The sequence below is a fragment of the Quercus suber genome, unplaced genomic scaffold (genome assembly GCF_002906115.3).
Source record: "Quercus suber isolate HL8 unplaced genomic scaffold, Cork oak 2.0 scaffold_401, whole genome shotgun sequence".
NCBI classification, from domain to species: Eukaryota; Viridiplantae; Streptophyta; class Magnoliopsida; order Fagales; family Fagaceae; genus Quercus; species Quercus suber.
Window position 1 is genome coordinate 281,617 of NW_027069852.1, and position 24,380 is coordinate 305,996.

General features: G+C 33.9%; 3 protein-coding genes across 6 annotated transcripts; 2 read left to right on the forward strand and 1 right to left on the reverse strand.

The window, feature by feature from the left end:
• The first annotated feature begins 1,776 nt into the window (after window positions 1–1,776).
• On the forward strand, window positions 1,777–5,861 carry LOC112005202 (metal-nicotianamine transporter YSL3). 3 transcript variants are annotated; one of them, XM_024037456.2, is made up of 9 exons: window positions 1,778–2,076; window positions 2,166–2,544; window positions 2,640–3,034; window positions 3,190–3,359; window positions 3,572–3,669; window positions 3,762–3,896; window positions 3,983–4,172; window positions 4,285–4,399; window positions 4,675–5,861. In XM_024037456.2, the coding sequence occupies exons 3-9, from the start codon at window positions 2,668–2,670 to the stop codon at window positions 5,592–5,594; spliced, it is 1,995 nt and encodes a 664-aa protein (XP_023893224.1). In that variant the 5' UTR covers window positions 1,778–2,076; window positions 2,166–2,544; window positions 2,640–2,667; the 3' UTR covers window positions 5,595–5,861. The 3 variants fall into 3 exon arrangements, with proteins under 3 accessions (XP_023893225.1, XP_023893224.1, XP_023893223.1); XM_024037457.2 differs by lacking the exon at window positions 2,166–2,544 and having other exon boundaries at window positions 1,777–2,076; XM_024037455.2 differs by lacking the exon at window positions 1,778–2,076 and having other exon boundaries at window positions 2,084–2,544.
• A 6,539-nt stretch (window positions 5,862–12,400) lies between these two features.
• LOC112005204 (cytochrome b5) lies at window positions 12,401–15,313 on the forward strand. The gene is made up of 4 exons (XM_024037458.2): window positions 12,401–12,534; window positions 12,799–12,891; window positions 14,661–14,727; window positions 14,822–15,313. The coding sequence occupies exons 2-4, from the start codon at window positions 12,805–12,807 to the stop codon at window positions 15,070–15,072; spliced, it is 405 nt and encodes a 134-aa protein (XP_023893226.2). The 5' UTR covers window positions 12,401–12,534; window positions 12,799–12,804; the 3' UTR covers window positions 15,073–15,313.
• Window positions 15,314–16,587: 1,274 nt separating this feature from the next.
• Window positions 16,588–23,005, reverse strand: LOC112005130 (rab GTPase-activating protein 22). 2 transcript variants are annotated; one of them, XM_024037379.2, is made up of 5 exons: window positions 22,840–23,005; window positions 21,353–21,488; window positions 21,203–21,252; window positions 18,524–18,577; window positions 16,588–18,360 (listed from the first exon to the last, which is right to left on the reverse strand). In XM_024037379.2, exons 1-5 carry the CDS (start codon window positions 22,986–22,988, stop codon window positions 17,124–17,126), a joined length of 1,626 nt encoding a protein of 541 aa, XP_023893147.1. In that variant the 5' UTR covers window positions 22,989–23,005; the 3' UTR covers window positions 16,588–17,123. The 2 variants fall into 2 exon arrangements, with proteins under 2 accessions (XP_023893147.1, XP_065617290.1); XM_065761218.1 differs by lacking the exons at window positions 21,203–21,252; window positions 21,353–21,488; window positions 22,840–23,005 and adding exons at window positions 19,522–19,571; window positions 19,672–19,878.
• Between the last annotated feature and the right edge of the window lie 1,375 nt (window positions 23,006–24,380).

Below are 24,380 nucleotides of genomic sequence, written 5' to 3' on the forward strand. Positions count from 1 at the left end.
TTGTTTAAACAACATAACATATATTTCTGTAATATTTTTTTACCTATATATATTTTCATAACACTTAAATAATATTACTATAACAACATTACCAAACAAAATTACATATTTGAATTACTTAAATACGATACAAGTCACATTAAAAAGTGATGCGAGAATTACTTACCACACATCTCTTTTTAAAAGTCACATTAAACAGTGCTGCGAGAATTAAATAATTCTACCGAATTATACAGTCTCTCCATCAAAGCGCGTTGATGAGACGTTCTATTCTCATGGGCACGATTGTTGTGAAATTCAATCAAAATTTGACACAGGAGTGACTTGTAAGGTTAACCATTCAATTGGATTCCAATGGATAAGTGTGCGTCTGACTTCAGCATAAAAAGTTAATTTATTTTATTATTTATTATTATTTATGAATCTTATTATATTTTTTAATATTATTCTTGAGTTTTATGATACTATTTTAACTAATTTTTACTTTTATCTACTATATTTTTAACAAAAATTATTTAATTTCAACAAAGACAAAATTTAGTTACAAAATCAATTATAGTTTTAGGTTACAAACTCACTCAATATCTTTTTATTGGATGTAAATTTTGACAAATCTACTATTAGATTACATCTTCTTCTTATATCCTCTATGTTTGCAAAATTTCAAGAAAATTAAAGATTAATAGCTATGTCATCAATAAAATTTTAAATTACAAGTTTTTTTAATTTAAAATTATACATAACATATAAAATTATAGATTATATAGTAAATGATATCCGATTAACACAAAAATTGACATATGCATTTACAGCGTAAAAAACATGTAATTGGTTAGATTTTCAAAATATGTAATGATATTTATTTTATTAAGTGAATTTATAACCTAAAACTACAATAAATTTTGTAGCTAAATTTTGTCCCACAACAAAACATATCTCAATCCGACAAGAATATAAAAAAGATCAAGATGAAAAAATCACCGCACACTTTCTTGGCCCCACCTAACAACAACTTCACTGGCTCTCGATTACCGTAAATATTGCACAATCTTTGTTTATAGATAAGTACATCATTATATACAAATGTTTTTTATTTATTTATTTATTTATTGGATCTAGTACGATTTAGATACATGTTAATTTTTTTTTTTATAAGAGATACATGTTAAATTTTGGACATGTATCTGTATAAATAAGTACAATATTATTACTTTTTTGTATTAGACATGATATGATTCAAATATGTGTTCAATTTTGGATACTGTCTCCATTATAGCATGTCCACCTTCCAAAAAATCTTACCCTATCATTTATATTCTATCAAGAGCAATGATTACCACACACTCAGAATTCATTGTATACAATTGGTACACTCTTTTCAAATTTAAACCGTGAAATTTTGAAGTAAGAAGATTTTAACCTTGTAATATATTATCACCGTACATTTTTAGTGTAATAGTTATTTCACAAGTATAAGTATTTATGAAGTGTGAAAGAACAAAGGCCGAAATTTATGTATGCAAGAGAGAGATTAACACACACATGTATATATACACTTAAATTTAGTTTGAGTAGAATTTTTATCATCTTAAAAAAAAAAAAAAAAAAAAAAAACACACATGTATATATACACTTAAATTTAGTTTGAGTAGAATTTTTATCATCTTAAAAAAAAAAAAAAAAAAAAAAAACCTTGTAATATATTAGTGCGCTTTGTGGGTATGTTGACCTTTAAAAGAGTTCAAAGAGAACTTCCTGTTGCTCGCGTGATGCTTCAAGTTCTTGACTTCTTGTTTAGGTCCTTTTACAGGTGAGTGAGTGCTCGCATGGAAAGTTAGAAATTTCAAAAGGGAGAGCCAACCGAGCTCTATTTTTTTCAACCACTTGAATTCCTATCATAACCAACTTTTCTCTTTTCCAATGAGAGAGAAGAGTCAACGAGAAGATTTAGCCTTTGCAGCCGGACATGTGTTCAATGCAATGAAGCTGTAGTTGGAAAGTTTTTGTGTTGTACTACAAAAACCTCGTCTTGTGGAAGTTGTACTTCTTTGCAGTACATGCAGAGCTGTGCTGATGGTAAGGCCTGTGATGCTCATCCTTTCATCCTGCTATGGTATTTTCATGGTGTATTAAAAACATATATAAATAAATATGGTATCTTGCAGCAAAATGCGGTCATGTAGGAGTAATTAATCTTGGTCTAAAGGTGATTCTCTGAGAGACCCAAAAGGGGAATCGTGTGGTTTTCACATCTTTTTGGTGTGGAACTTAACACTCCTGTGATTGGATTTGAAAACCCAATTGGGTTTTGTGGGTGTTGTATTGTCATTTGAGAGGTTCTTGTGAGTCAACGCTCAGATGCACCACTACCCATCTGGTGGTTTGTGAATTATCGTGGCATGTAAAGGTATTCAGGTGTATAGATTGAAGAAGGTGGCAAACACTCACGGGCAATATTTTGGTCTTTGGAAGTAGAAATCAAAGAAACAGTTTTGAATTTTTGTAAGCTTTCCAAAGTTCTGATCTTTTTGTTCTTGAGCAAAGGTAAGATCATTCATGTGTACTATTTTGTCTACTTGAATGTTTTCTCATCAAGTTGGATTTTTTATTGATGTTTTCGTTGTTTTTGGATTGTGTAGGACTAGGTAGAAGATTTTGATAATTGAAATGGGGAACATGAACAAGGAAGAATCAAATGAGATAGAGAACATTGAGAGAGAGGATATCGAAGAGACTCGTGAAGAGCCAGAAGACGTGAAGAGAATTGCCCCATGGAAGAGACAGATTACAATTAGAGGACTTGTTGCAAGCTTAGCTATTGGAATCATGTATAGTGTGATAGTGATGAAGCTAAACCTCACAACTGGTCTAGTCCCAAACCTCAATGTCTCGGCTGCTCTCCTTGCCTTTGTATTTATCAGAACATGGACTGCACTACTTGAGAAGGCTGGAATTGTATCAATTCCATTCACTCGACAGGAGAACACTATAATTCAGACATGTGCAGTTGCATGTTATAGCATTTCTCTTGGAGGTTGGTGATTTTGATCTTGTTTTGTTGTTTACAGTCTTCTTTCTTTTCTTTTTTTCTTTTTTTTTTTCTTTTTTTTTTTTTGCCTTTTGTTAATTTAGATATTTTACAAGTTACTATTGCATATGTTTTATATGTAATCAATTATGGGATTGCAGGTGGTTTTGGATCTTATCTATTGGGTTTGAATAGGAGGACATATGAGCAAGCAGGGGTTGATACAGATGGGAATACTCCTAACACCAAGGAGCCTGGGATTGGTTGGATGACTGGTTTCCTCTTTGTAAGCTGCTTTGTTGGGCTGTTGGCATTGGTTCCTCTCAGAAAGGTATGCTTTGTGTTTTTTTATTATTTTCATTAGAAATTGACCTTGGCATATTGGGAGTTTAGTTAATTATTCAAGGGTTTTGATGTCCTCCAAATCTATATATATAATTCTATATGAACATTTGCATTATAATAATCTGAATTTCTGGCAAGGTTTCTCTGTCTCTTTCTGAACTTGAAATGGTTGGTCATGGAATTTGTGTTCTTCTACAGGTCATGATAATAGACTGCAAATTACCATATCCAAGTGGAACTGCAACTGCTGTTCTTATTAATGGCTTTCATACTCCTAAAGGAGACAATATAGCCAAGTACGCATTCATTTTATAATTCTCATTTCAAATTAATTCAAAGCAAATTTAAGTGTGAAACAACTCTTAATAGGTTTCAATCTTATTTGCAGGAAGCAGGTTAATGGATTCATGAAATTCTTTTCGATGAGTTTCCTTTGGGGTTTCTTTCAATGGTTCTATTCAGCTGGAGAGACATGCGGATTTGCTCAGTTCCCTACATTTGGACTGCAAGCTTGGAAAAATTCGTGCGTTCTTCAGAATTTTCTCTGCATATCTTTTAGCCTTATCTGAGAGTGATCATATCATTGATTAATGAAAATGAATTTTGCAGATTCTACTTTGATTTCAGTATGACTTATATTGGAGCAGGAATGATCTGTTCCCATCTTGTGAACTTGTCGTTGCTTTTTGGTGCTGTGCTCTCTTGGGGAATAATGTGGCCACTGATAAGGGGGCTCAAAGGAGAGTGGTTCCCTGAAACTTTATCTGAAAGCAGCATGAAGAGTCTTAATGGTTACAAGGTCTGGGTTCTGGACTTTTTAAGACTATTGTTTAAGCAGGATCCTAAATTATATTGAAGAGTGATTGTAAATATGACAAATCCAGTCTTATATCTCCTCATGTGTGTTGCAGGTTTTTATTTCCATCGCAATGATCCTTGGGGATGGGCTCTACAATTTTCTCAAGATACTATATTTCACATCTAGAAACATCCATGGCAGAGTGAACAAGAAGGGCCCTAAAACATGTAAGTGGGTCACTTATGCTACATCTCCTGGGTGTGCCTAATCTCCTGCTGTGTACATAGCCAATTACTCCACACACTTACAGCTTAGCATGCTGATGCAGTCATATCACCAAAGAACTGAGGAACTCTAGCAATCCACTTAATTGATTGTTTAAATTGTTGGCATCCTGCAATTGGTGTTTAGACTCAAGGAACTACCCTCATGGGGCAATTTCACTTTCAGTGAGGATTTCATTTTTGTATAACCTTTACACAGTTTTCTTTTACTAATGCAGGGCCAGAAAACCAGAATCAGCCTCTTGAAGATCTGCGACGAAATGAGGTATTCATAAGAGACAGGATTCCATTGTGGGTGGCAGGTACAGGGTATATGCTCTTCTCCATAGTTGCTATCATTGTGATTCCACTCATGTTCCCGGAGTTGAAGTGGTATTTTGTAGTTGTTGCCTATATTCTTGCACCCTCTCTTTGCTTCTGCAATGCTTATGGTGCGGGTTTAACTGACATGAACATGGCTTATAATTATGGGAAAGTGGCTCTTTTTGTGCTTGCTGCCGTGAGTGGAAAAAATAATGGTGTGGTTGCAGGACTTGTGGGATGTGGTCTGATTAAATCCATGGTTTCCATCTCTTCTGATTTGATGCATGATTTAAAAACTAGCCATCTCACTCTCACTTCCCCTCGATCAATGCTTGTAAGCCAAGCTATTGGGACAGCCATAGGCTGTGTGGTAGCTCCTCTCACATTCTTTCTTTTCTACAAGGCTTTTGATGTTGGGAACCCAAATGGAGAATACAAAGCCCCATATGCCATCATTTATCGCAACATGGCAATTCTAGGTGTTGAAGGCTTCTCTGCCCTGCCCCATCATTGCTTGCAGCTTTGTTATGGATTTTTTGCCTTTGCCATGGCTGCCAACATGCTGAGAGATCTTACCCCTACTAACATTGGGAAATGGGTTCCACTTCCAATGGCCATGGCTGTGCCATTCCTTGTTGGTGCTTACTTTGCAATTGATATGTGTGTTGGAAGTTTGATTGTGTTTGTATGGCATAAGCTAAATAGCAAAGAGGCAAGCTTGATGGTTCCTGCAGTTGCTTCCGGTTTCATATGTGGAGATGGATTGTGGATTCTCCCTGCATCAATCCTTGCTTTGGCCAAGATTAATCCTCCAATCTGCATGAGCTTCAAGTAGCATATCAAGTGTTGAAGTTTAGTGCAGAGGTATAATCTTACATGAAGACTGAAGTCATAGTCTTACGCTCTATTTGTTTCAGTAATAATGTTTTCTGGAAAATGGTTTATTTTCCTAGAGAGCATTTTTTGGAAAACTCTCATTTTCAAGGTGTTTGGTAACAACCTTGAAAATGGGCTTGAGAACGTTTTTTGGTGTTTGGTATCCACAAGTTTTAAAATATTTCTTGTATAATTTAAAACATGTATAATATGTGTATTGTGTAAACCCATCTAATGTAATCAATAAAAAATAAATAAAAAAAAAATCAAGAATGAAATTGATTTTCAAACTAAAATTTTGATAATGGATACAATCAAAATTAGCTGTTCAATTTTCATGATCTCAGATACTCATCTTGTTCGTGTATATTAACAGTATTTTTGATAAGTAACGTAAAAAAATTTATTAGAAAAAAACTAAGTACATTGGAAGTGTACTATAGTGGCACAAATCAAGAGCAAAATAACCATTATATCCACAAGTTCCATTTTAAATGGTTCAAAATGCCACATATGCCAAATAGTTTTACCGACAAACTAATCCAATACAAATAGTTTGATAAATACCAAAAATTGTTATATAACTATTGACGGATTTGTGAGGAGGAAAAAAAAAACCTTATTTAAGAACAATGTTATAGAGGGAGAAGAAATAGGGAGAAAAAAGAGAAGAGAGACAAATAGAGAGAGAAATTTGTGGGAAGAGAAAAGGCCATAGGGGGTGATAGTGCGGGTGTGAGAAGAGAGAAAAAAAACAAAGGGAAGAGATTTTACTATGAGAAAGGCTGAATGAGCCAAAGAAAATATTGTTTCCTGAGTCAGAAGAAGGTAATATTTATAGGAGTTATGTGCCATGTGAGAGAGAGAGATTGTTTTCCATTTTTTTTTTGGAAAATAACCTATAGAAAATAAGCCTTATTTTTATAAGAGTTTTTCGTTGACCAAATTTTTTTATTTTTTATTTTTTATGTTACAAAACACTAGAAAACATGAAAAATTATCTTTATAGAAGATTTTCCAGCGAAACAAACAGTTTAGACTAATATAGAGATGACATTAGACAATAAGCCTATTTCAATAATCGAGTATTTAAGATATTGTTCCAACGTTGCAATAGGATATGTATATGAGCACAAGTCCCAGGGAGGCTTTGGCAGTCTAATGTATACAAAGTTACAAACAAAATGTAACTGATCCAAGTTGGTTTTGGCTTTGTTGTAAAAGTTTCATTTGCTGTTGGTCAAAGTTGGTTTTTGCGAGTGGATTCTTGGAGTTTTCTTTAGGAATCAAAATATGGGGTTGCAATAGTTTTTGGGTGTATTTTTCAAAATGGTCTCACTTTTTTGGATATTTGGAACAACTAAAATGTCCTACACTATACAAGTTATAAATAATTTCACCAACTAGATAAAAAGGAATAGCCGTAAAAGCAACTAAATTTAATACCACAAGAACAAATAGGATTTCTCAACTGAAGGTTGTGATGGCGGTCCAAAAGTGTGATGCAGACAGCATAGAACAAGCAGGATAACAACCCCCCAAAGATGTGACTAGCAATTCTACTTTGAAAATGTAGTAAAAAAAGAGCATTTCAGATTTCGGTGCACCACACAATTTTGCAACAAAGAGATAATACGGCAAGCTATTGACTAAAGTGAAAAGCCATATTATTCTTTAAACTATAATATGGACACATGGAAATCCCCAAATGTTGACATCTCAGAGTATGTGTGCTTCTTAGTTCTTATTGCAAAAGACAACCCATCGTCACCCAATCTGTTTACACAATAATGTATAGCTACAAGACAACATCAATTTCCATGTTGTAATTGATGACCCCTTTGAAAGTGCAATGAAGCTTAACCATGAAAATGTACAATTATTAACCGGTGAATAGTACACAATGAACAATCATTAACAGTTGAATAATCACTATTATATGTCATTTCCACATCTAATCCCTTTCTCATTTGAATTAATAAACCATCTTCTAAATTGTCTTAAACGACTTCTCCTTATGTTTTATTTAATAATAGTCATTCCCGTCAACTTTCTCAATTTTTGTTGGAGTGGAATCCCCACACAAAAACCCCAAACATTTCTTAAAGAATTTCATGAAAACCCACCCCAACTGCATAGCATATTTTCCACAGCACGCCTAGCAAGCTGGTTAGGAGAAAAACAAGGAATTCCCTATTGAAGTTATCCTTTCATTTCTGTTAGTCCAAAACAACCAGCTGAGCGTGCAAAAAATCGCTATCTCAGGTTGTTCAATGCCCAATCTATGACATCAATGAAAGCATACGTGACAACCAAACTTTCTATGCATAATAATCAAACTTATGAATATTAATAGTTGTTTCCTTACAACATTTTTATTATTCCTAACATAATTTTCATTTACTATATTAAACGTACCCCTCTTTGTCATTCTTTCCTCTACAAAGAAGTGAATCTTTTAACTATGCAACAATATTCTGTAACATATTTCATTCAAGCATTCAGCTGTAACTTGAAAAGGATTCTGCTTGTTTGTGGTGGAAGTAAAAGAAAGAATTCATAAATCATACATGACTCATTGATATGATCAAGGAATGGTTTAAAGCCAATGTTACTCCTCAATAGTCAATAGTCTAGTGGTCCTATTAGTCCCACTAGAGGAATTCAATGCCTAGAAATTAACTCCTACTTATGGATATTCATTGCCTAGAAATTAGGAATAGATCCAAGCGCTCACTGGAATCTATGGATGAAGCCTATAATTCGGACTGTTTCTTCAATGAAAGAAGTGAGCCCCCTCCTGAATGTGGGAAAAATTTATCATGCATTTAGCGTAATACATCTCTCTCACATGGAGTGAATCACGGAAGGCCTAGCGTGTGTTAATACATTGATAATATTAATGATGGTCCATCCAATATGAGAGGAGGAAATATATGTACCAGATGCATATAATATTCCCTCTTTAAAATGAGACGTAATGTATAATGTATGTCAATACATTGGTAATATTAACAATTGTGTAGCTTGTATACCTATAACACCATAATTTATTAAGAGTGGAAAATTATTGAATACTTCCGAAGCATTCAATAATTTTCCTTATAATACTCCCTCTTTAATGAGACGTAATGTATATAATGTATGTCAATGCATTTGTAATATTAACAATTGTGTGGCTTGTATACCTATAATATCATAATTTATGTGAGAGTGAAAAGTATGCAATTATGATACCCTCAAAGCATTCAATAATTTTCCTTATGCATAAATGAAGTAGTTGTCAATTGTTACAACACCACAGCCACTTTGAAACTTGAATGTACTGTTAATTTAAGATGAAAATTAAGACCCGGTTACGGGTATAAACAAGTCAATAAAAACAAACTTATTCATCCATCACATCATTAATTCAAAACAAACAATAAAGACAAGTTAACGAGAAATCAAAGTGATCCACGCCTTCATCATTCACCGCGAAAATTACAAAATAGACAAAGGTCCCCGTGAGCACCCCGAAAAAATGGTTAGTCTACGAACAAAACCTTACTCTCTTCGCTTGTGATTTAACTGGAGGTCGATGCACTTAGGAGTTAAGATATAAGTGTGCATTTGGCTTAACTTTTTGCTTTTTTGTTTTTTATCTTTTTAAAAAAATAATAATAATCTTTAGCTTTTTGTCAAATATTTAATATAAAAGTTACAGTTTTTTTTTTTTTTTTTTTTTTTATGAATACTCTGTAAATAAACTATCCAAAACTATAAGATCCCAAACAAAAAAGGCCCGAATGATCTACAGCGAAAATAGAATGGAAGATACGATTTAAAAATTTTAGATATATATATATATATATTTTATATATAAAGAAAAATTTTTAAAGGTCCTACAGCAATTTCTACTTCCTAGGAGGCAAGGACCATCAGTGAGATGGGAATTATTAGTTTCAGCCAAAAAAAAAACAGATGGGAATCATTGGTACCAAATCTTAACGATTGTGACACAATAAGAAGTGTATGGATGACCATGAGACAAGCTGTGAGTATTTATTTAGTTCAATTATTACGAGGAAACAACTCCATCAGTCCTTTACATGGAAAGAAGGTAGGTCATCAGTCATCACCGCACCACACACCTTGCTAAAATGGGAATTTTAACTGGCCTTTCTTGTGCTCACCACAAGGCCATGTAAATTTCCTTTATTGCCAAAAAAAAAAAAAAAAGTTACTCTAAACATGAAAATAATTATTACATCCTATTTTCGTAGGAAATAGTTATGGAAGATGATAAGAATTTCATTGGATTATTCTTTGGAATAAGTTTTGGAAGACTTGTCAAATATAGATAAACTAGTTCAGAGTGACACTGGTGTGGTGTTTGTTAAAATTCAATGAAAAGTCTTATTTGAAAATAGTTTTTCACATTTTTCGTGCTTGGTAATATCGAATAAAAATTGGTCGAAAGAAATCTATCTCATTACTTCCATTATTTATCTTGGTATGAGATAAAGTTATTTTTTGCTAAATGTTTTTGAAAAACAACTATAATTTATGTGAAATTAAATAAGAGAAGTCAATAGGTAATTTTCAAACTCATTCTAAGGTCGCTACAAAATATAGAAAAATGAGATAATTTTCTATTTTTTTTTTTAAATTACTCATATTCCAAAAAGTGTTAATGTAGACATAAATCTCACTTATTTGGTAACGCATGTGGACAATTGATGGGGGGATGAGTTATTGGTCTGGTCAAACCAATCAAAATACTAACAACAACTATTAAATGATTAATTTTTTTTTTTTAAAAGCATATCATGTTACCTTAATTTCCTTTAAATGCGTCTTAGCATGAGTTTATTTTTATTGACTTATTTTACTTTAGAAAATAACTTGTACAAAAAAAAAAAAAAAAAAAAGTTTTACATAACCATAAACTAAGAATCTTGTTAACTAATAAGGTATTAAGAATTAATAATCCAAAAATTCATTATGGTTTTGTGTGTTATTCTTCACATGTAAGTAATTTGACTTTATATTTTTAAAAACATATAGAAACATTATTTTTACTCTATTAAATGTATATTTACTTGTGCCCCTAGACAAGGAAAATTTTTATTAGAATACCATTGTGCTTTTTTTTTTAAATTTTATTTTATATGGATGGTATAACATCATGTTAATCTCTCATTTTACATAAATGGTGAATCTCACTATGAATTTAATCAATAAGACCTACCATTTATATGAGAGGAGTGAGAATCATGTTTTTATACTTTCAAAATATTGAATATCTAGTTGGTACTTTGTGCATTGCATAGGAAAGTTTAACAAAAATATATTGGTAATTTTTTTTCTCTTTTTTATTTGTTGTCTAAATATGAAATTTAATAATTGTAGTAGTTATTAATACAAATTTATCATGAATGTTTTTGTGCATGGAATCACATATTTTACTATTTAAATAAAATATGATTTGATAAGATTTTAATAGAGGGTTTAGGTATAAAATAAATTCTAAAATAAATTTATATATGTATATATATATATAATAGAATAATAATGTTTTAAAATCATAGGGGCCCAAAAACATATGTGACAATTAATTATGAAGTCAATCAAAAATTAAACTTTTTTTTTTGTTTTATATATAATAGTATGTAAATGCATGGATGCATTTAAAATTAAACACAATTTTTATTATAAAAATATAAATAATTAGTCAAATTATTAAAAAAAAAAAAAGCATGTAACATGCGAATACGTATAAATATCTTTAAAATTAAACACAATTTTTATCATAAAAATATAAATAATTTAGTCAATTTTTTTTTTAAAAAAAGTAAACGTAATTAGTCACATATTAAAATAATTGCTTAAATTTAATACTACTTATAATCATTTTTTTTCTAATTTTTAATAAGATAGAGTGTGTGGTGATCTTTGTTGTGTAGTGCTTTTTATTGATTTATGTGATTTTTTTTTATAGTTCATTAATATTAAATTCTTAGTATTTTGCACTCATTAACTCACTTGACACAAAGATAAAAAAATAAAATAAATAAGTAAATAAATAAATAAAACTTAAGTGAACACATGACACAAATTTAAGTAGATAATTATAGTGTGGTCTCCACATAAATTTAAATATATAGCGCAAAATTAGATTCTAATTTCAAATTCTAATTGAACTTTCTCTAAATTTTACCTATTGATATAATACACACATATATATATATATATTAAATTATTGGTTGATATGGATCTTACTCCTAATTAGGACTACACTATCGATTTATAAGATTTTCAAAATATTTTATAGACAAAGAGAGAGCGCAATAGTCTAGCCAGAAGCTGCAAAAACAAAAACAAAAATCAAAATTTTGGAATATTTCATTTTGCTTATATACATTTTAAAAACAGAGACAAAACAAAACCTTGCAATCAATCACCCTTTGTTTTTTTTTGGATAATCTCAAATCACTCTTTTACTAACATAAGGTTATCGTGAAACACACGTATTCACCAAAAAAAAAAAAAGTTTATCGTGAAACACACGTACCAACTTTAATGGCATTATTCAAATTACTCAAATAAATAAATAATTTTTTTTTTTATATAACGTTTACACGTAATGCCACACGCAAATCATTCTCAAAAAAAAAAAAAAAAAAAAATTTTAATGCCACACAAATTATTGAATTGCCCCTCTTGTTGCTACCAACTTTTTCTCTAAAGCAGAAAGTCTTGTAATTGGTTCTGATGTGAAGGGCATTTTGGTATTCGACAGGAACAAGAACCTGAGTTATAAATTCATGGTCCCTCATTGGACAAGTTGAGCTTTGACAGACTGTTTGACAAGAACAAGGTAGAGAGACTGTTAAAGCCTTTTTCATCTCTTTCAGGTAAGACAGAAACCTTGAAAGATGCTTTACTTTGTTTGATTTTGACTCAGAATCTCTATTTTAGATCCTCTGTATCGAATATAAACACATAAATTTTAGACCTTTACTGCATAAACATTGATGGGTATTGGGTGTTTTGGTGTTTGGTGATTTGGAATCTTATTGGGTCCTATTAGATCCTTCCCAAATTTAAATTTTTGGGGTTTTGGATTATTAAATTTTTCTGGGTTTTAAAAGTTTTGGTGTTTTTGTGATTGGTGTCAGTGAAAAATGGCTTCAGATCCGAAGGTTCACGTTTTTGAAGATGTGGAAAAGCACAACAAGACCAAGGATTGTTGGCTTATAATTTCTGGGAAGGTCAGATCTTTCTTCGTTTATTTATTTATTTTTTCAATTTCTGGATTGATTTATTAGCTATCCGCTTGGTTGTTGAGAAAACTTGGAAATTGAAACTAAGGAAGCAGATGTCTGATTAGGCTCAGTTGTGTAAAGGGAATTGACTTTTTGGTCTGTAGTACGGGAGATCTCAAACCTTTTCGTCTTAATTCATTGTTAGCTTGGCTAATATATATTTGATTATATGGGAAATATTGTATGTTATAAAATGACTCTGTGTTTCTGTTTCATGATGTGTTTTTTTCCCCTATTGTTAGGATTTTTTTTTTAGCTGCTTGGTTTATGAGAAAATTTAGGGAAATGTATAATTTGAAATTTGGAATTTAAGAAGCTTCTTTGTGTAAGTTTCACCTTGGTCCCTATAATAGATCATAATTTTTTTTCTTTTTCACTCTCACTGTATCTTATTATTTCCCTTGCCTGAATGTTGTTGCTTTGGTGCTTTGCATGCTCTGGAGAACTCTGAAACTCTTCATACCCAATTCCAGCGACAATGAATTGGCTTTCAATTCTTATTTTTTATAAAATCCTCCTAGTTGCAACAGAATTGTCAGACACTGAGTCTTGCTCGGTTATGTCGAATGCCATTGCAGAGAGAATGATTTTCCACTCTTCATGGTCAAACTTTTACAACACCCCACTTCCCGTGGGGTTGGTTTTACACTATAGATACCAAAAACTTACATGTAGTCTGAGGTCAAAGCTTGACCTTGATCATCTGTACATTTTCAAGTACTATCAAGCCCACCCTATATCTTGTGCTACATGCCCAAGATTGGAGGCATGTTGGTCGGTGACCACGTAGGGGAAAACCAAACCTATTTATTCCATGTGGTCAAAGCTTGACTTTGATCATCTGTACATTTTCAAGTACTATCAAGCCCACCATATATCTTGTGCTACATGCCCAAGATTGGGGGCATGTTGGTCGGTGACCACGAAGGGGAAAACCAAACCTATTTATTCCATCGTGGTCACTGTTCCAATATGTGTTCCTTCATTCCCATTTCCAAGGGATGTAGCATTGATCATAGAGCAGCCTAAAAAATTCATGTTCATCTAGATGCTTAGGGAGTACATCTACATACATATGCCATCTAATTACAGTATTATGAGCATGGTCTACTCTTTCCACGTTATGATGTTCATGAAAGTGCCCTGTTCATGATAGATATTATTGGGGCTCTCTCTCTCTCTTCCCGGTAGAGCCTGGTTCTCAATTATTGGGTTCAATCATTTTCTCTACCCCTTCCTACCCTGAAAAAAGCAGTGGCAGCTTTTGTCCTTGAACTAATAACCATCTTTTGACTAACCTAGCCTCCTCCATCCCTTGGGACCAACAAGGGGCAGGACAGGATTATTCACCTGCTGCCCATCAACTACGTCTATTGAATCGGTGTTTATAATAGTTTTACATGACGAACAAAATTTTTAGTTTTTGCTTCAATGAAAAGGCATTTACATGCAGCAAACATCTATGTGCAATGATTCCACCCATGATGAAATCATTTTGGTTTACAAGTCTTAGTGGCACTCTTGTACACCAAGTTGCATCATCTAATCCTCAAGCTGTGGTGAAAATGAAGAGCCCACATTCAGTTTAGGAAAATCCTCTTAATGATGACTTCGGCCTACTATAAAAATAATCAGTTCTTTTTTCTTTTTTCCCTGTTCATAAATATATGGAATTGTTTTATCTTATTTACTGAAGTTTTGAGTTTCAATCTTAGGTGTATGATGTAACAGCATTCATGGAAGATCATCCTGGAGGTGATGAAGTCCTATTATCCGCAACAGGTAAAACCATTGCATTTACCTTAGCATACAAAATGATGCCCAAGGGCCTCAATATACAACCATATAAGACCATTTTTGTCTCAAAATTTTTCAGGGAAGGATGCAACAAATGATTTTGAAGATGTGGGCCACAGTGATTCTGCCAGAGAAATGATGGGGAAATATTACATTGGAGAGATTGATGCATCCACTGTTCCGCAAAAACGGACTTACATTCCACCCCAACAAGCTGCGTACAATCATGATAAGACCCCCGAGTTCCTGATTAAGATTTTACAGTTTCTTGTTCCCCTGTTGATCTTGGGTTTAGCCTTTGCCGTCCGACACTTCACCAAGAAGGAGTAGCCTACTACCGTTTACAATATGTCGTTTCCAAGGGCGAGTCATTTGTCCTCATTAGTTAAGAATTTAAAAAGGACAGTTGCTTCTCTTGTTTTAATTTAAATTTCTCTTTGGTGTCTGTTATTGTCAAAATTGAGCAATAGTTTGAGGGTCTTTTTGCCAGTGTTATGTGTCAATGAAGCCTTAGACTTTGTATTATTATATTTGGATGATAAGCAAGGGTAGAGGCTGTTTTCAATTTTAACTCTAAAGAGTCCAATATATTCCACAACAAATTTTACAACTACAGTAATTTGTTACTGGTGAATAATAAAGTTGTGAAAGTGATGGGTTTATGCAAGAAACGACTCGTCTATAACAATAACGTAACTCCTGAATTAATAGTTTACCAAAAAAAAAATCTCGTTGAAATAATAGTCAAGGGCACTGAACCGCCACCGACTGTTTAAAAAAAAAAAAGAATCAGAAAAATGTCAGCCATGCGGACACTGTTGGCAATGGACAAAAGCAGTCAACATGGTGTAGCTTGGTGGATGGTGGTGTCTAATTCGTGCCAGCCTTACTCAAGGTGCCTATTTTTGGGCTTGATTATAAAACCAGAATTTTTGGTCTTTAGAGAGCTAGAATTTAGACTCGATGAGAATTCATATCCAGTATTTCCATATCCCAGTATTTTACCTAGAGTATTTTACCATTTAAAAAGTTACTTTATTTATTATATCAATTCACTTTACAATACACTCAACATTCCAATCTATATTATTTTACTATTTCATTTAATTTTTTTTTCTTTATTTATATTTGGAGTGAGATATTTTTTAATAAAATAATATATTTGGTTTTACATTATATATATACACGTGTGAGAATTCACCATCCACAGTTGCTAAAAAAATTTAGAAATGCATACCTGGGTAAAACTCATCTTGTGTGTATATATTGGTAAAATAGCAAGTTGGGATACTATTTTGAGAATGACCAAACACTAATGTTAGAGCTTGTTCAGCATCTAGACTGAAAGTAAACCCTCAAAAGAGTGCCATCTGTTAAGGACTACTGTTCTGGCTGCTTATGCCTTTTAATAGGTTCTGGCCCTTCTGGGTCAATATGAGGATGCAATTTTGCCTAGACTCCAAAAGTCAATCGTTTCTGGCAGCATGCACTGCAATATAAAAAATGAGAATGCATCACAATTTTTTTTTGTCCAGCCATTGCCTCTCTCAAGGGCTAGTTGAGTTCTGACTCACATGAATATTCTCCCTGAGATAGTTAACTCTTTAATTAATTCATTTTAAAATGAGTATATTAAATTTATCATATGCTATCAATATTAAAAATAAAAAAAAATAAAAAAATTGACCATTCTAATGATTTGATAATAAATCATTAAATCCAATTCACTCACATGGATAAGATTAAACCCAATATTCAACTAGCCTTGGGATGGGTTTTTCAATTGAGGGCACATGTAAGTAGAGAGTGTGTGCCCGAGTGTTGGTTCATCATTGGGAACAGCTATGAACAAAAGTTGAAATCATTTTATAATCAATGACTAGCATTTTTCACCTTCTTGATTATCTAATACACAGGCATAGTCCATTCTCTATAACTCTTTTTTGTCTTTTTTTCTTTTTTGAGAATCTATTAAAATAACAATATCAATGGGATCTTATTACCAAACTCTCACTAGTCCTCATCCGAAATGGTATTCTGACTGCTAAACAGGCTCTTGCTAGCCTGTGCAGCTTTTTCTTCCCTTGGAAGATTTCTGGTAGAGAATAAGGGTGCATACAAAGTAATAAATCTAAATAAGGCATTTTTTTTCTTTTTTTGGCTGAGTTAAATAAGGCATCTCTTAAATGTTTGCCACCCTCACTTAACTGTGTCTTGAAAGTAAGCGGTAGCAAAATGAACGCCATAAATTCCACACTCCATTCAGATAGCACCTCAGGTTATTGTTTTTGCAGTCCTAAAGACTTGAAGATGCCGCCAAAGAGCCACGATCCCTAGAAAGAACTGTGGCCTAAAACATTAGCTCAAAAATTGCACTGCCATCAGAAGGATGTCTCTATCTTATCATGGAGAGTCACCACCAAGGCGTGCGCATCATCAAGGAGCTTCCACATATCAAGTTGCCCAGCCATGCTATTACACTCCCTTATAATCTCATCCATGCTGCTATACTTCTCGATGATCAGTTTCCTCTTTTGCAATACAGAAGCTGCAATTGCATAAAGTAACAACTCATCTGTGGGTGGGGCTCGCTGCCTTATCCGACCCCATGCAGACTTGCCAATCCCAGCTCTAATGGCTGCCTGGTCTGCCCACATTACCTCCCAGAGGCATATGGTCTGTTCAAATGTTAATTCCCTCCTAAACAGTACCACCACCATCCTATAAACGAAAAAGCAATCCTCAGCCTGAAGCTTCTCCAGGTGTCTGTAAAGGTGAGAGTCCTTGCACTTGATAATCTTTGAAACAAGGTTAAGTTGCCTTCGGATTCCCAACTCATCAAGCCTAAAATTATGCCGTGCCTTCCTCATGAAACCCACAAAACACCAGAATGCCTCATGATCCTCTGTGATAACGGCAATTATTGGGGAAAGAAGATCACTCATGCCCTGGCAGTAGCCAATTTCAGCGTCATATAGCGCATAAGCTTCAAGAATAGCAACTAGTCGGGCAGCATGGAAGATCCTGCAGGGCTCTAAGTGATCATAATCCTTCAGTCCCACAGCCTCAGCAGAACGCCGTGCCCTCACCTCTGAAACCGCAGCTTGTGATGGGGAGTATGGTATCCATTCTGTATTGGCACGTACAGCATCCAGGCGGATGATCCGCTGCCATGAGGAAAAATCTTCATCTTTGTGGAGTTTTGAAGAGACTTCTGTCCGTGAGGGAGAAGAATCCTCTTTGCAATTCATGTCAGGATCATTCTCTTCTGTAGAGGGGAAAGTCTGACTAACTTCAGGGTTTTCAGATGAGTCTGAGTCTGATGACTCGCCGTCTAGTGTAGAAGCATCAGCATTTGTGATTCGTCCTGCATTTTCGTCCCCTTCCAACATTGCACTAGAGGGGTTGTCAGAGTATTCAACATCTGGACTCCTTTCCTCACTAGAAAGGGACTCCCTGGCGCTAACCACATCTTCAGAGCTCGGAGAATCTGTGTAATGTGCAAGATTCCCACTGTACCCATCACAGCTTATTCTACCGATTTCATTCAATTTAAAGTCATCTTTGCTACGTTTTAGGAGTCTCCGACATTGTCTGCGAAGTTTCTCATACTCCTTTCTGCATTAAAAGATTGGAAAATAACCACCGTTAAGGTTAGAAGTCTAAAGAGAAGGGAATTAAGAATCTCATCATGCAGTCTAAAACCCACACAACTTATCCTGAAGTGATGCAATTAATAAATTGGAAATTTGGAACTTTTAAATGAAGTTGGTGTACGTACCTTTTCTGGGTTCTTATATTATCCCTTTCCTCTTTTGAACTGTTCAAATCATAACTGTTGAAATAAAGAAATTCAGTCAACATACAGAGGTATGAACCAACCTTTAGATACAAAGGCAACATAAATATACAGTTTGGTGAATCAGCATAGCACATCTAAACAAATGCACCACAGAGAGAAGCAAGATATTCAAATGATAAGTGATACTGCCGATGGTGGAAGGAACACAGTGTTCAAACTAATGAATTCTATAAGCCAAAAGTTTCCAAAATTCATACTGTTGTTTTGAAAGGAATGAATGAAACTTCTAACTGAAAAAAACTGATGCATTTTAAAAGAAGGCTTTGAAATTTTAAAATAACCACACTACCAAAGGCAGAAAAGCTTCCAACCATAAACCATAGGTTGACTATCCATAACCCAAGAACTGGATTTTACTCAATTGAATATACAGCCATTATGAATAATAAACACAAATTAACAAGTCTATAGCCTCGAAAGTAACTTTTGCTGACCCAATTGATCTAGATAAGGAACCAGTAAACCACAAGATTTGAGAATCAAGGAACAGTAAAAATGAACAAGAGTTGGTTTTAAGCGACCAAACTAGATTTACCAAGACAACTGCAACAAATCAGGTACCACTAACAAGGAACAAAAGGGTAGCTCAGGAAAATAAGGAGGAAAAAGTCGTGATTCCACAAGATGAGAGCAGATAGAATCTTAAAGATTCCACAGCAACATGCACATGGAAGGTCATAATATTATGGCAATTGCTAAATCATCCAGAGTGAAGGAGGAAACGGCCATCCAAATTCTCCCCAATGTATAGGACAAGGACCAGAGACCAAAATTCAATTTATGGAGATATAAATGTATAGAAGTTCAGTAATCAGAATTGATAACAAGTGCTATCCCACAGATACAGGAATGTAATAATAATAGAAATACTTTTTACTCCACACAGGCCACACACACAAAAGGCTGAGAATGCTTACACTCCAAGAAGGAAAGGCCAAACTTCTGCCCTAATACTTGGATCGACACCCTGCATCAGAAATAAGGAAGCCAATCTTAGTAACAGAGGATAATATAAATTTATGTTGTTGACTAGAGATATCAGAGAAATGAGAACGATGGTAACTCACTCCACTGCGAACTTTCTTCAAAAACTTAACTCCACCATCACGGAGCTTCCCATCTGGTGTAAACAAACTTGTCCATTGCTGACGTGAAAGGGCATGTTTTCTTTTCCTGCGTGACCATGGTGACTTAAGACGACCCCTGAAAATGAAAGAAAGGAAAAAGATTAATAGTTGTACCAAAAGAGAAGCCAGCATATGAAAATAAAAGTAGACAATGATCACATATAAATTAAAAGGATATTTCTTTATATAAAGTGTCAAATTATATTAATGAAAGCTTTGGGGCAATATAAGGAAATGAGTTCTCAAAGCATAGTATGTTTGGTTTAATTTTCCATTCAAAACCAATTTGTAATGAGAGGTCATGATGAGATCACTCCAACAGGAACTAGAGGTCAAAATCTGCCACAAGAAATATCCTAACCCTGAAGTGCTAGCATCCAACTTCCACACAAAACATGTTATGGTAAAATGTAATACAAATGTTCAACCATTTTTGTACAAAATTAAAAGCTCACTGGGGTTCCAATCAGACATCATTTCTTCATTTACTGTTTTCAGTCTTCGTAGATGGAAAGAAAACAAATTTGAAATGAAAATATACAATTAGTCACCACCCAGTGCCTTTCAGTTCATCTTTAAACTCTAAAAAGTCTCAGATCCCAAATAAGTGGCATTGGCAACCTCAGCCAATTTCCCCCAAATTGTCATTTAGCTTATTCAAGATTAACATTAAAACGTAGAAACCTAAATGCTATTCTTTTAGAGGGTGCGGTGAAGGACATGAATTACTCCAGACGAACATGTAAAGCATCGATCTTTTTTTTTTTCTTTTTTTTCTTTTTTTTTTTTTAAAAAAAAAACATTTTAAAAGAAGGCTTTGAAATTTTAAAATAACCACACTACCAAAGGCAGAAAAGCTTCCAACCATAAACCATAGGTTGACTATCCATAACCCAAGAACTGGATTTTACTCAATTGAATATACAGCCATTATGAATAATAAACACAAATTAACAAGTCTATAGCCTCGAAAGTAACTTTTGCTGACCCAATTGATCTAGATAAGGAACCAGTAAACCACAAGATTTGAGAATCAAGGAACAGTAAAAATGAACAAGAGTTGGTTTTAAGAGACCAAACTAGATTTACCAAGACAACTGCAACAAATCAGGTACCACTAACAAGAACCAAAAGGGTAGCTCAGGAAAATAAGGAGGAAAAAGTCGTGATTCCACAAGATGAGAGCAGATAGAATCTTAAAGATTCCACAGCAACATGCACATGGAAGGTCATAATATTATGGCAATTGCTAAATCATCCAGAGTGAAGGAGGAAACGGCCATCCAAATTCTCCCCAATGTATAGGACAAGGACCAGAGACCAAAATTCAATTTATGGAGATATAAATGTATAGAAGTTCAGTAATCAGAATTGATAACAAGTGCTATCCCACAGATACAGGAATGTAATAATAATAGAAATACTTTTTACTCCACACAGGCCACACACACAAAAGGCTGAGAATGCTTACACTCCAAGAAGGAAAGGCCAAACTTCTGCCCTAATACTTGGATCGACACCCTGCATCAGAAATAAGGAAGCCAATCTTAGTAACAGAGGATAATATAAATTTATGTTGTTGACTAGAGATATCAGAGAAATGAGAAGGATGGTAACTCACTCCACTGCGAACTTTCTTCAAAAACTTAACTCCACCATCACGGAGCTTCCCATCTGGTGTAAACAAACTTGTCCATTGCTGACGTGAAAGGGCATGTTTTCTTTTCCTGCGTGACCATGGTGACTTAAGACGACCCCTGAAAATGAAAGAAAGGAAAAAGATTAATAGTTGTACCAAAAGAGAAGCCAGCATATGAAAATAAAAGTAGACAATGATCACATATAAATTAAAAGGATATTTCTTTATATAAAGTGTCAAATTATATTAATGAAAGCTTTGGGGCAATATAAGGAAATGAGTTCTCAAAGCATAGTATGTTTGGTTTAATTTTCCATTCAAAACCAATTTGTAATGAGAGGTCATGATGAGATCACTCCAACAGGAACTAGAGGTCAAAATCTGCCACAAGAAATATCCTAACCCTGAAGTGCTAGCATCCAACTTCCACACAAAACATGTTATGGTAAAATGTAATACAAATGTTCAACCATTTTTGTACAAAATTAAAAGCTCACTGGGGTTCCAATCAGACATCATTTCTTCATTTACTGTTTTCAGTCTTCGTAGATGGAAAGAAAACAAATTTGAAATGAAAATATACAATTAGTCACCACCCAGTGCCTTTCAGTTCATCTTTAAACTCTAAAAAGTCTCAGATCCCAAATAAGTGGCATTGGCAACCTCAGCCAATTTCCCCCAAATTGTCATTTAGCTTATTCAAGATTAACATTAAAACGTAGAAACCTAAATGCTATTCTTTTAGAGGGTGCGGTGAAGGACATGAATTACTCCAGACGAACATGTAAAGCATCGATCTTTTTTTTTTTCTTTTTTTTCTTTTTTTTTTTTTAAAAAAAAATGAGATACATGGTAGAACAACGCAGGAAAAGTCATGTTACATACAGATCACGAAAAATTGATTCATTACCAACTTTTAAGTTCCCAGCTTGGAACTCCCAAAACCTTATATACCTAATAAGCCACTGAAAATTTCGGCGAAATGTCTTTAATTGGTAACACAAACCATGAGTAAGTTATTTTCTTCGCGGATACAGAAAAATCACAACATTTAATGTATATAAACAAAAGAAGCAAAGTAAATTAACCCATTTTGACAATGATCCACTTTCATCTACTTTCCAAACCAAGTAGAAAGAAACTCAATTTTTTAACAGAAAATTACTATCTAGAATTATAAATAAACCAAAGCTCCAACTTCAACAAATCTGTAATTAGTAGCAGCTACAGTGGTTAAGCTTAAACAAGTAGATTGAGCATTGAAGCTTGTTTAAGCTCAAACAAGGAGACTAAACCACAAAAGCAAGTAGATTGAGCTAAAGATTGGTACAGAAAACACGATTTTTGAGCAGGAAAAGACCGAGATCTGAATCGAAATAAGCGAACTTTACAGAAATCAAAGCTCAATCAGAGAAAACCACAGAGCTACAGAAGAATCTAGAGAGAGAGAGAGAGAGAGAAGGACTCACCGATCAGAAGAAGAACAAGAAGCTGGTGAGGAAGAAGCAACAACGAATAGAACCGAACGCAAATGAATCCACGACGACGACGACGAAGAAGGAGAGGAATTCGACGACGACGACGACGACGAAGTGTGACTTCGTCTTAGAGCTTTCATCTATTTCTACTCTCTCTCTCTCACACTCTCACACACACACACACACACACTCACACACTTTTTTTCTCAGACCTATTTTCTAGGGTTTCAAACAGCTACAGTACAGTATCTTTCTCAGTCAAACACAACGAAAAAAAAAAAGTAGGAAGTAAAGCATTTAATTTTTAATTTACCTACGAGCAGTGTAAATTACGGCGGCGACCAAGGCGACTCCGGCGAGAGCCGTGAAAACCACCGCCGCGTTCGTCGGAGCCACCATAGCCATTATCCAGACCCAGCCGCCGCCGTCACAGCCGCCGCCGCCGCCGGGACTGTTGTTCTTGTAGTTGAAGAACATGAATGAATGAATGAAGAAAATAATCAAAATTACCAAAATGCCCTTATCTTCTTGCTTGCTTATTCTTTCTCAGAGAGAGAGAGATAAGGACTTTGAGAATTTTAACAGAAAAAAATTTGAAAGTGAGACTGAGAGAAACTGAAACTGGCGTTTGGGTTTTGGTTTATATAAATGAATTTTTTTTCATGTCTTTCTTTTTGTCTTTTCTCTCTCTAGATTAAGACCAAGTCTTTGAGTTTAGGTTTTTTTTTTTAAAAAAAAACGGTGTCGTTTCTCTTTGGATGAGTTTGGTTGCTTTTGTTGGTTGGACATATAGTAGTGGTGGTGTTACTGTTAAGTCCAATCATGTGAGGTAGCCACTGTGTTTAATTATTATGATGCTCTTTGATTTTTTTGGTTAGGATACATGAATCTCAAAAATGTTAATACTAATCATATCTACAATTGACATATGGGTTCTAGTTTAGCTCGGCTAGTAAAGTTTTTTGTTCTCAAATAAGAGATTTGGAGTTTGAAATTTTGAATCCCAATTACATGAAATACAGTTAGCGACAGCGCAATTAGTAAAGTGTTTTGTTTTCGAATGAGATATTTAGGAGTTGAATCTCACTTACACGAAAAAAATTAATAAAGAGCAATCGTTATGGAGTGAGTTTATTGATTTGATATTAAATATCAATTATCATGGAGTTGACGCTGTATTTATTTGACTTTTCTTGTAAAATAATCACTAACGATTAAATTTTTTTTAAAATTTAATCAATACATGAAAAATAGTAATATTTTTGTTTTTGATGGGAATTAGATTTAATTAAATCATGTGTTTGAATTTGGTTGAGGAAATTAATGCAGTGTATTTGACCAACTCTACTTTAGTTTTGTCAAGGAAGATGTAACTACCAAATAAATAGTTGAATTGCATGTCGGTATTTATTGTGAACTTTAACATGTTACCGAATTCAAAACTTTGGTCATAAATCACAATAATTTACGTAATAACAATCGTTATCTATTATAAGAAAAATTGGTGAAATTGAAACACAATAGTGGCTCAT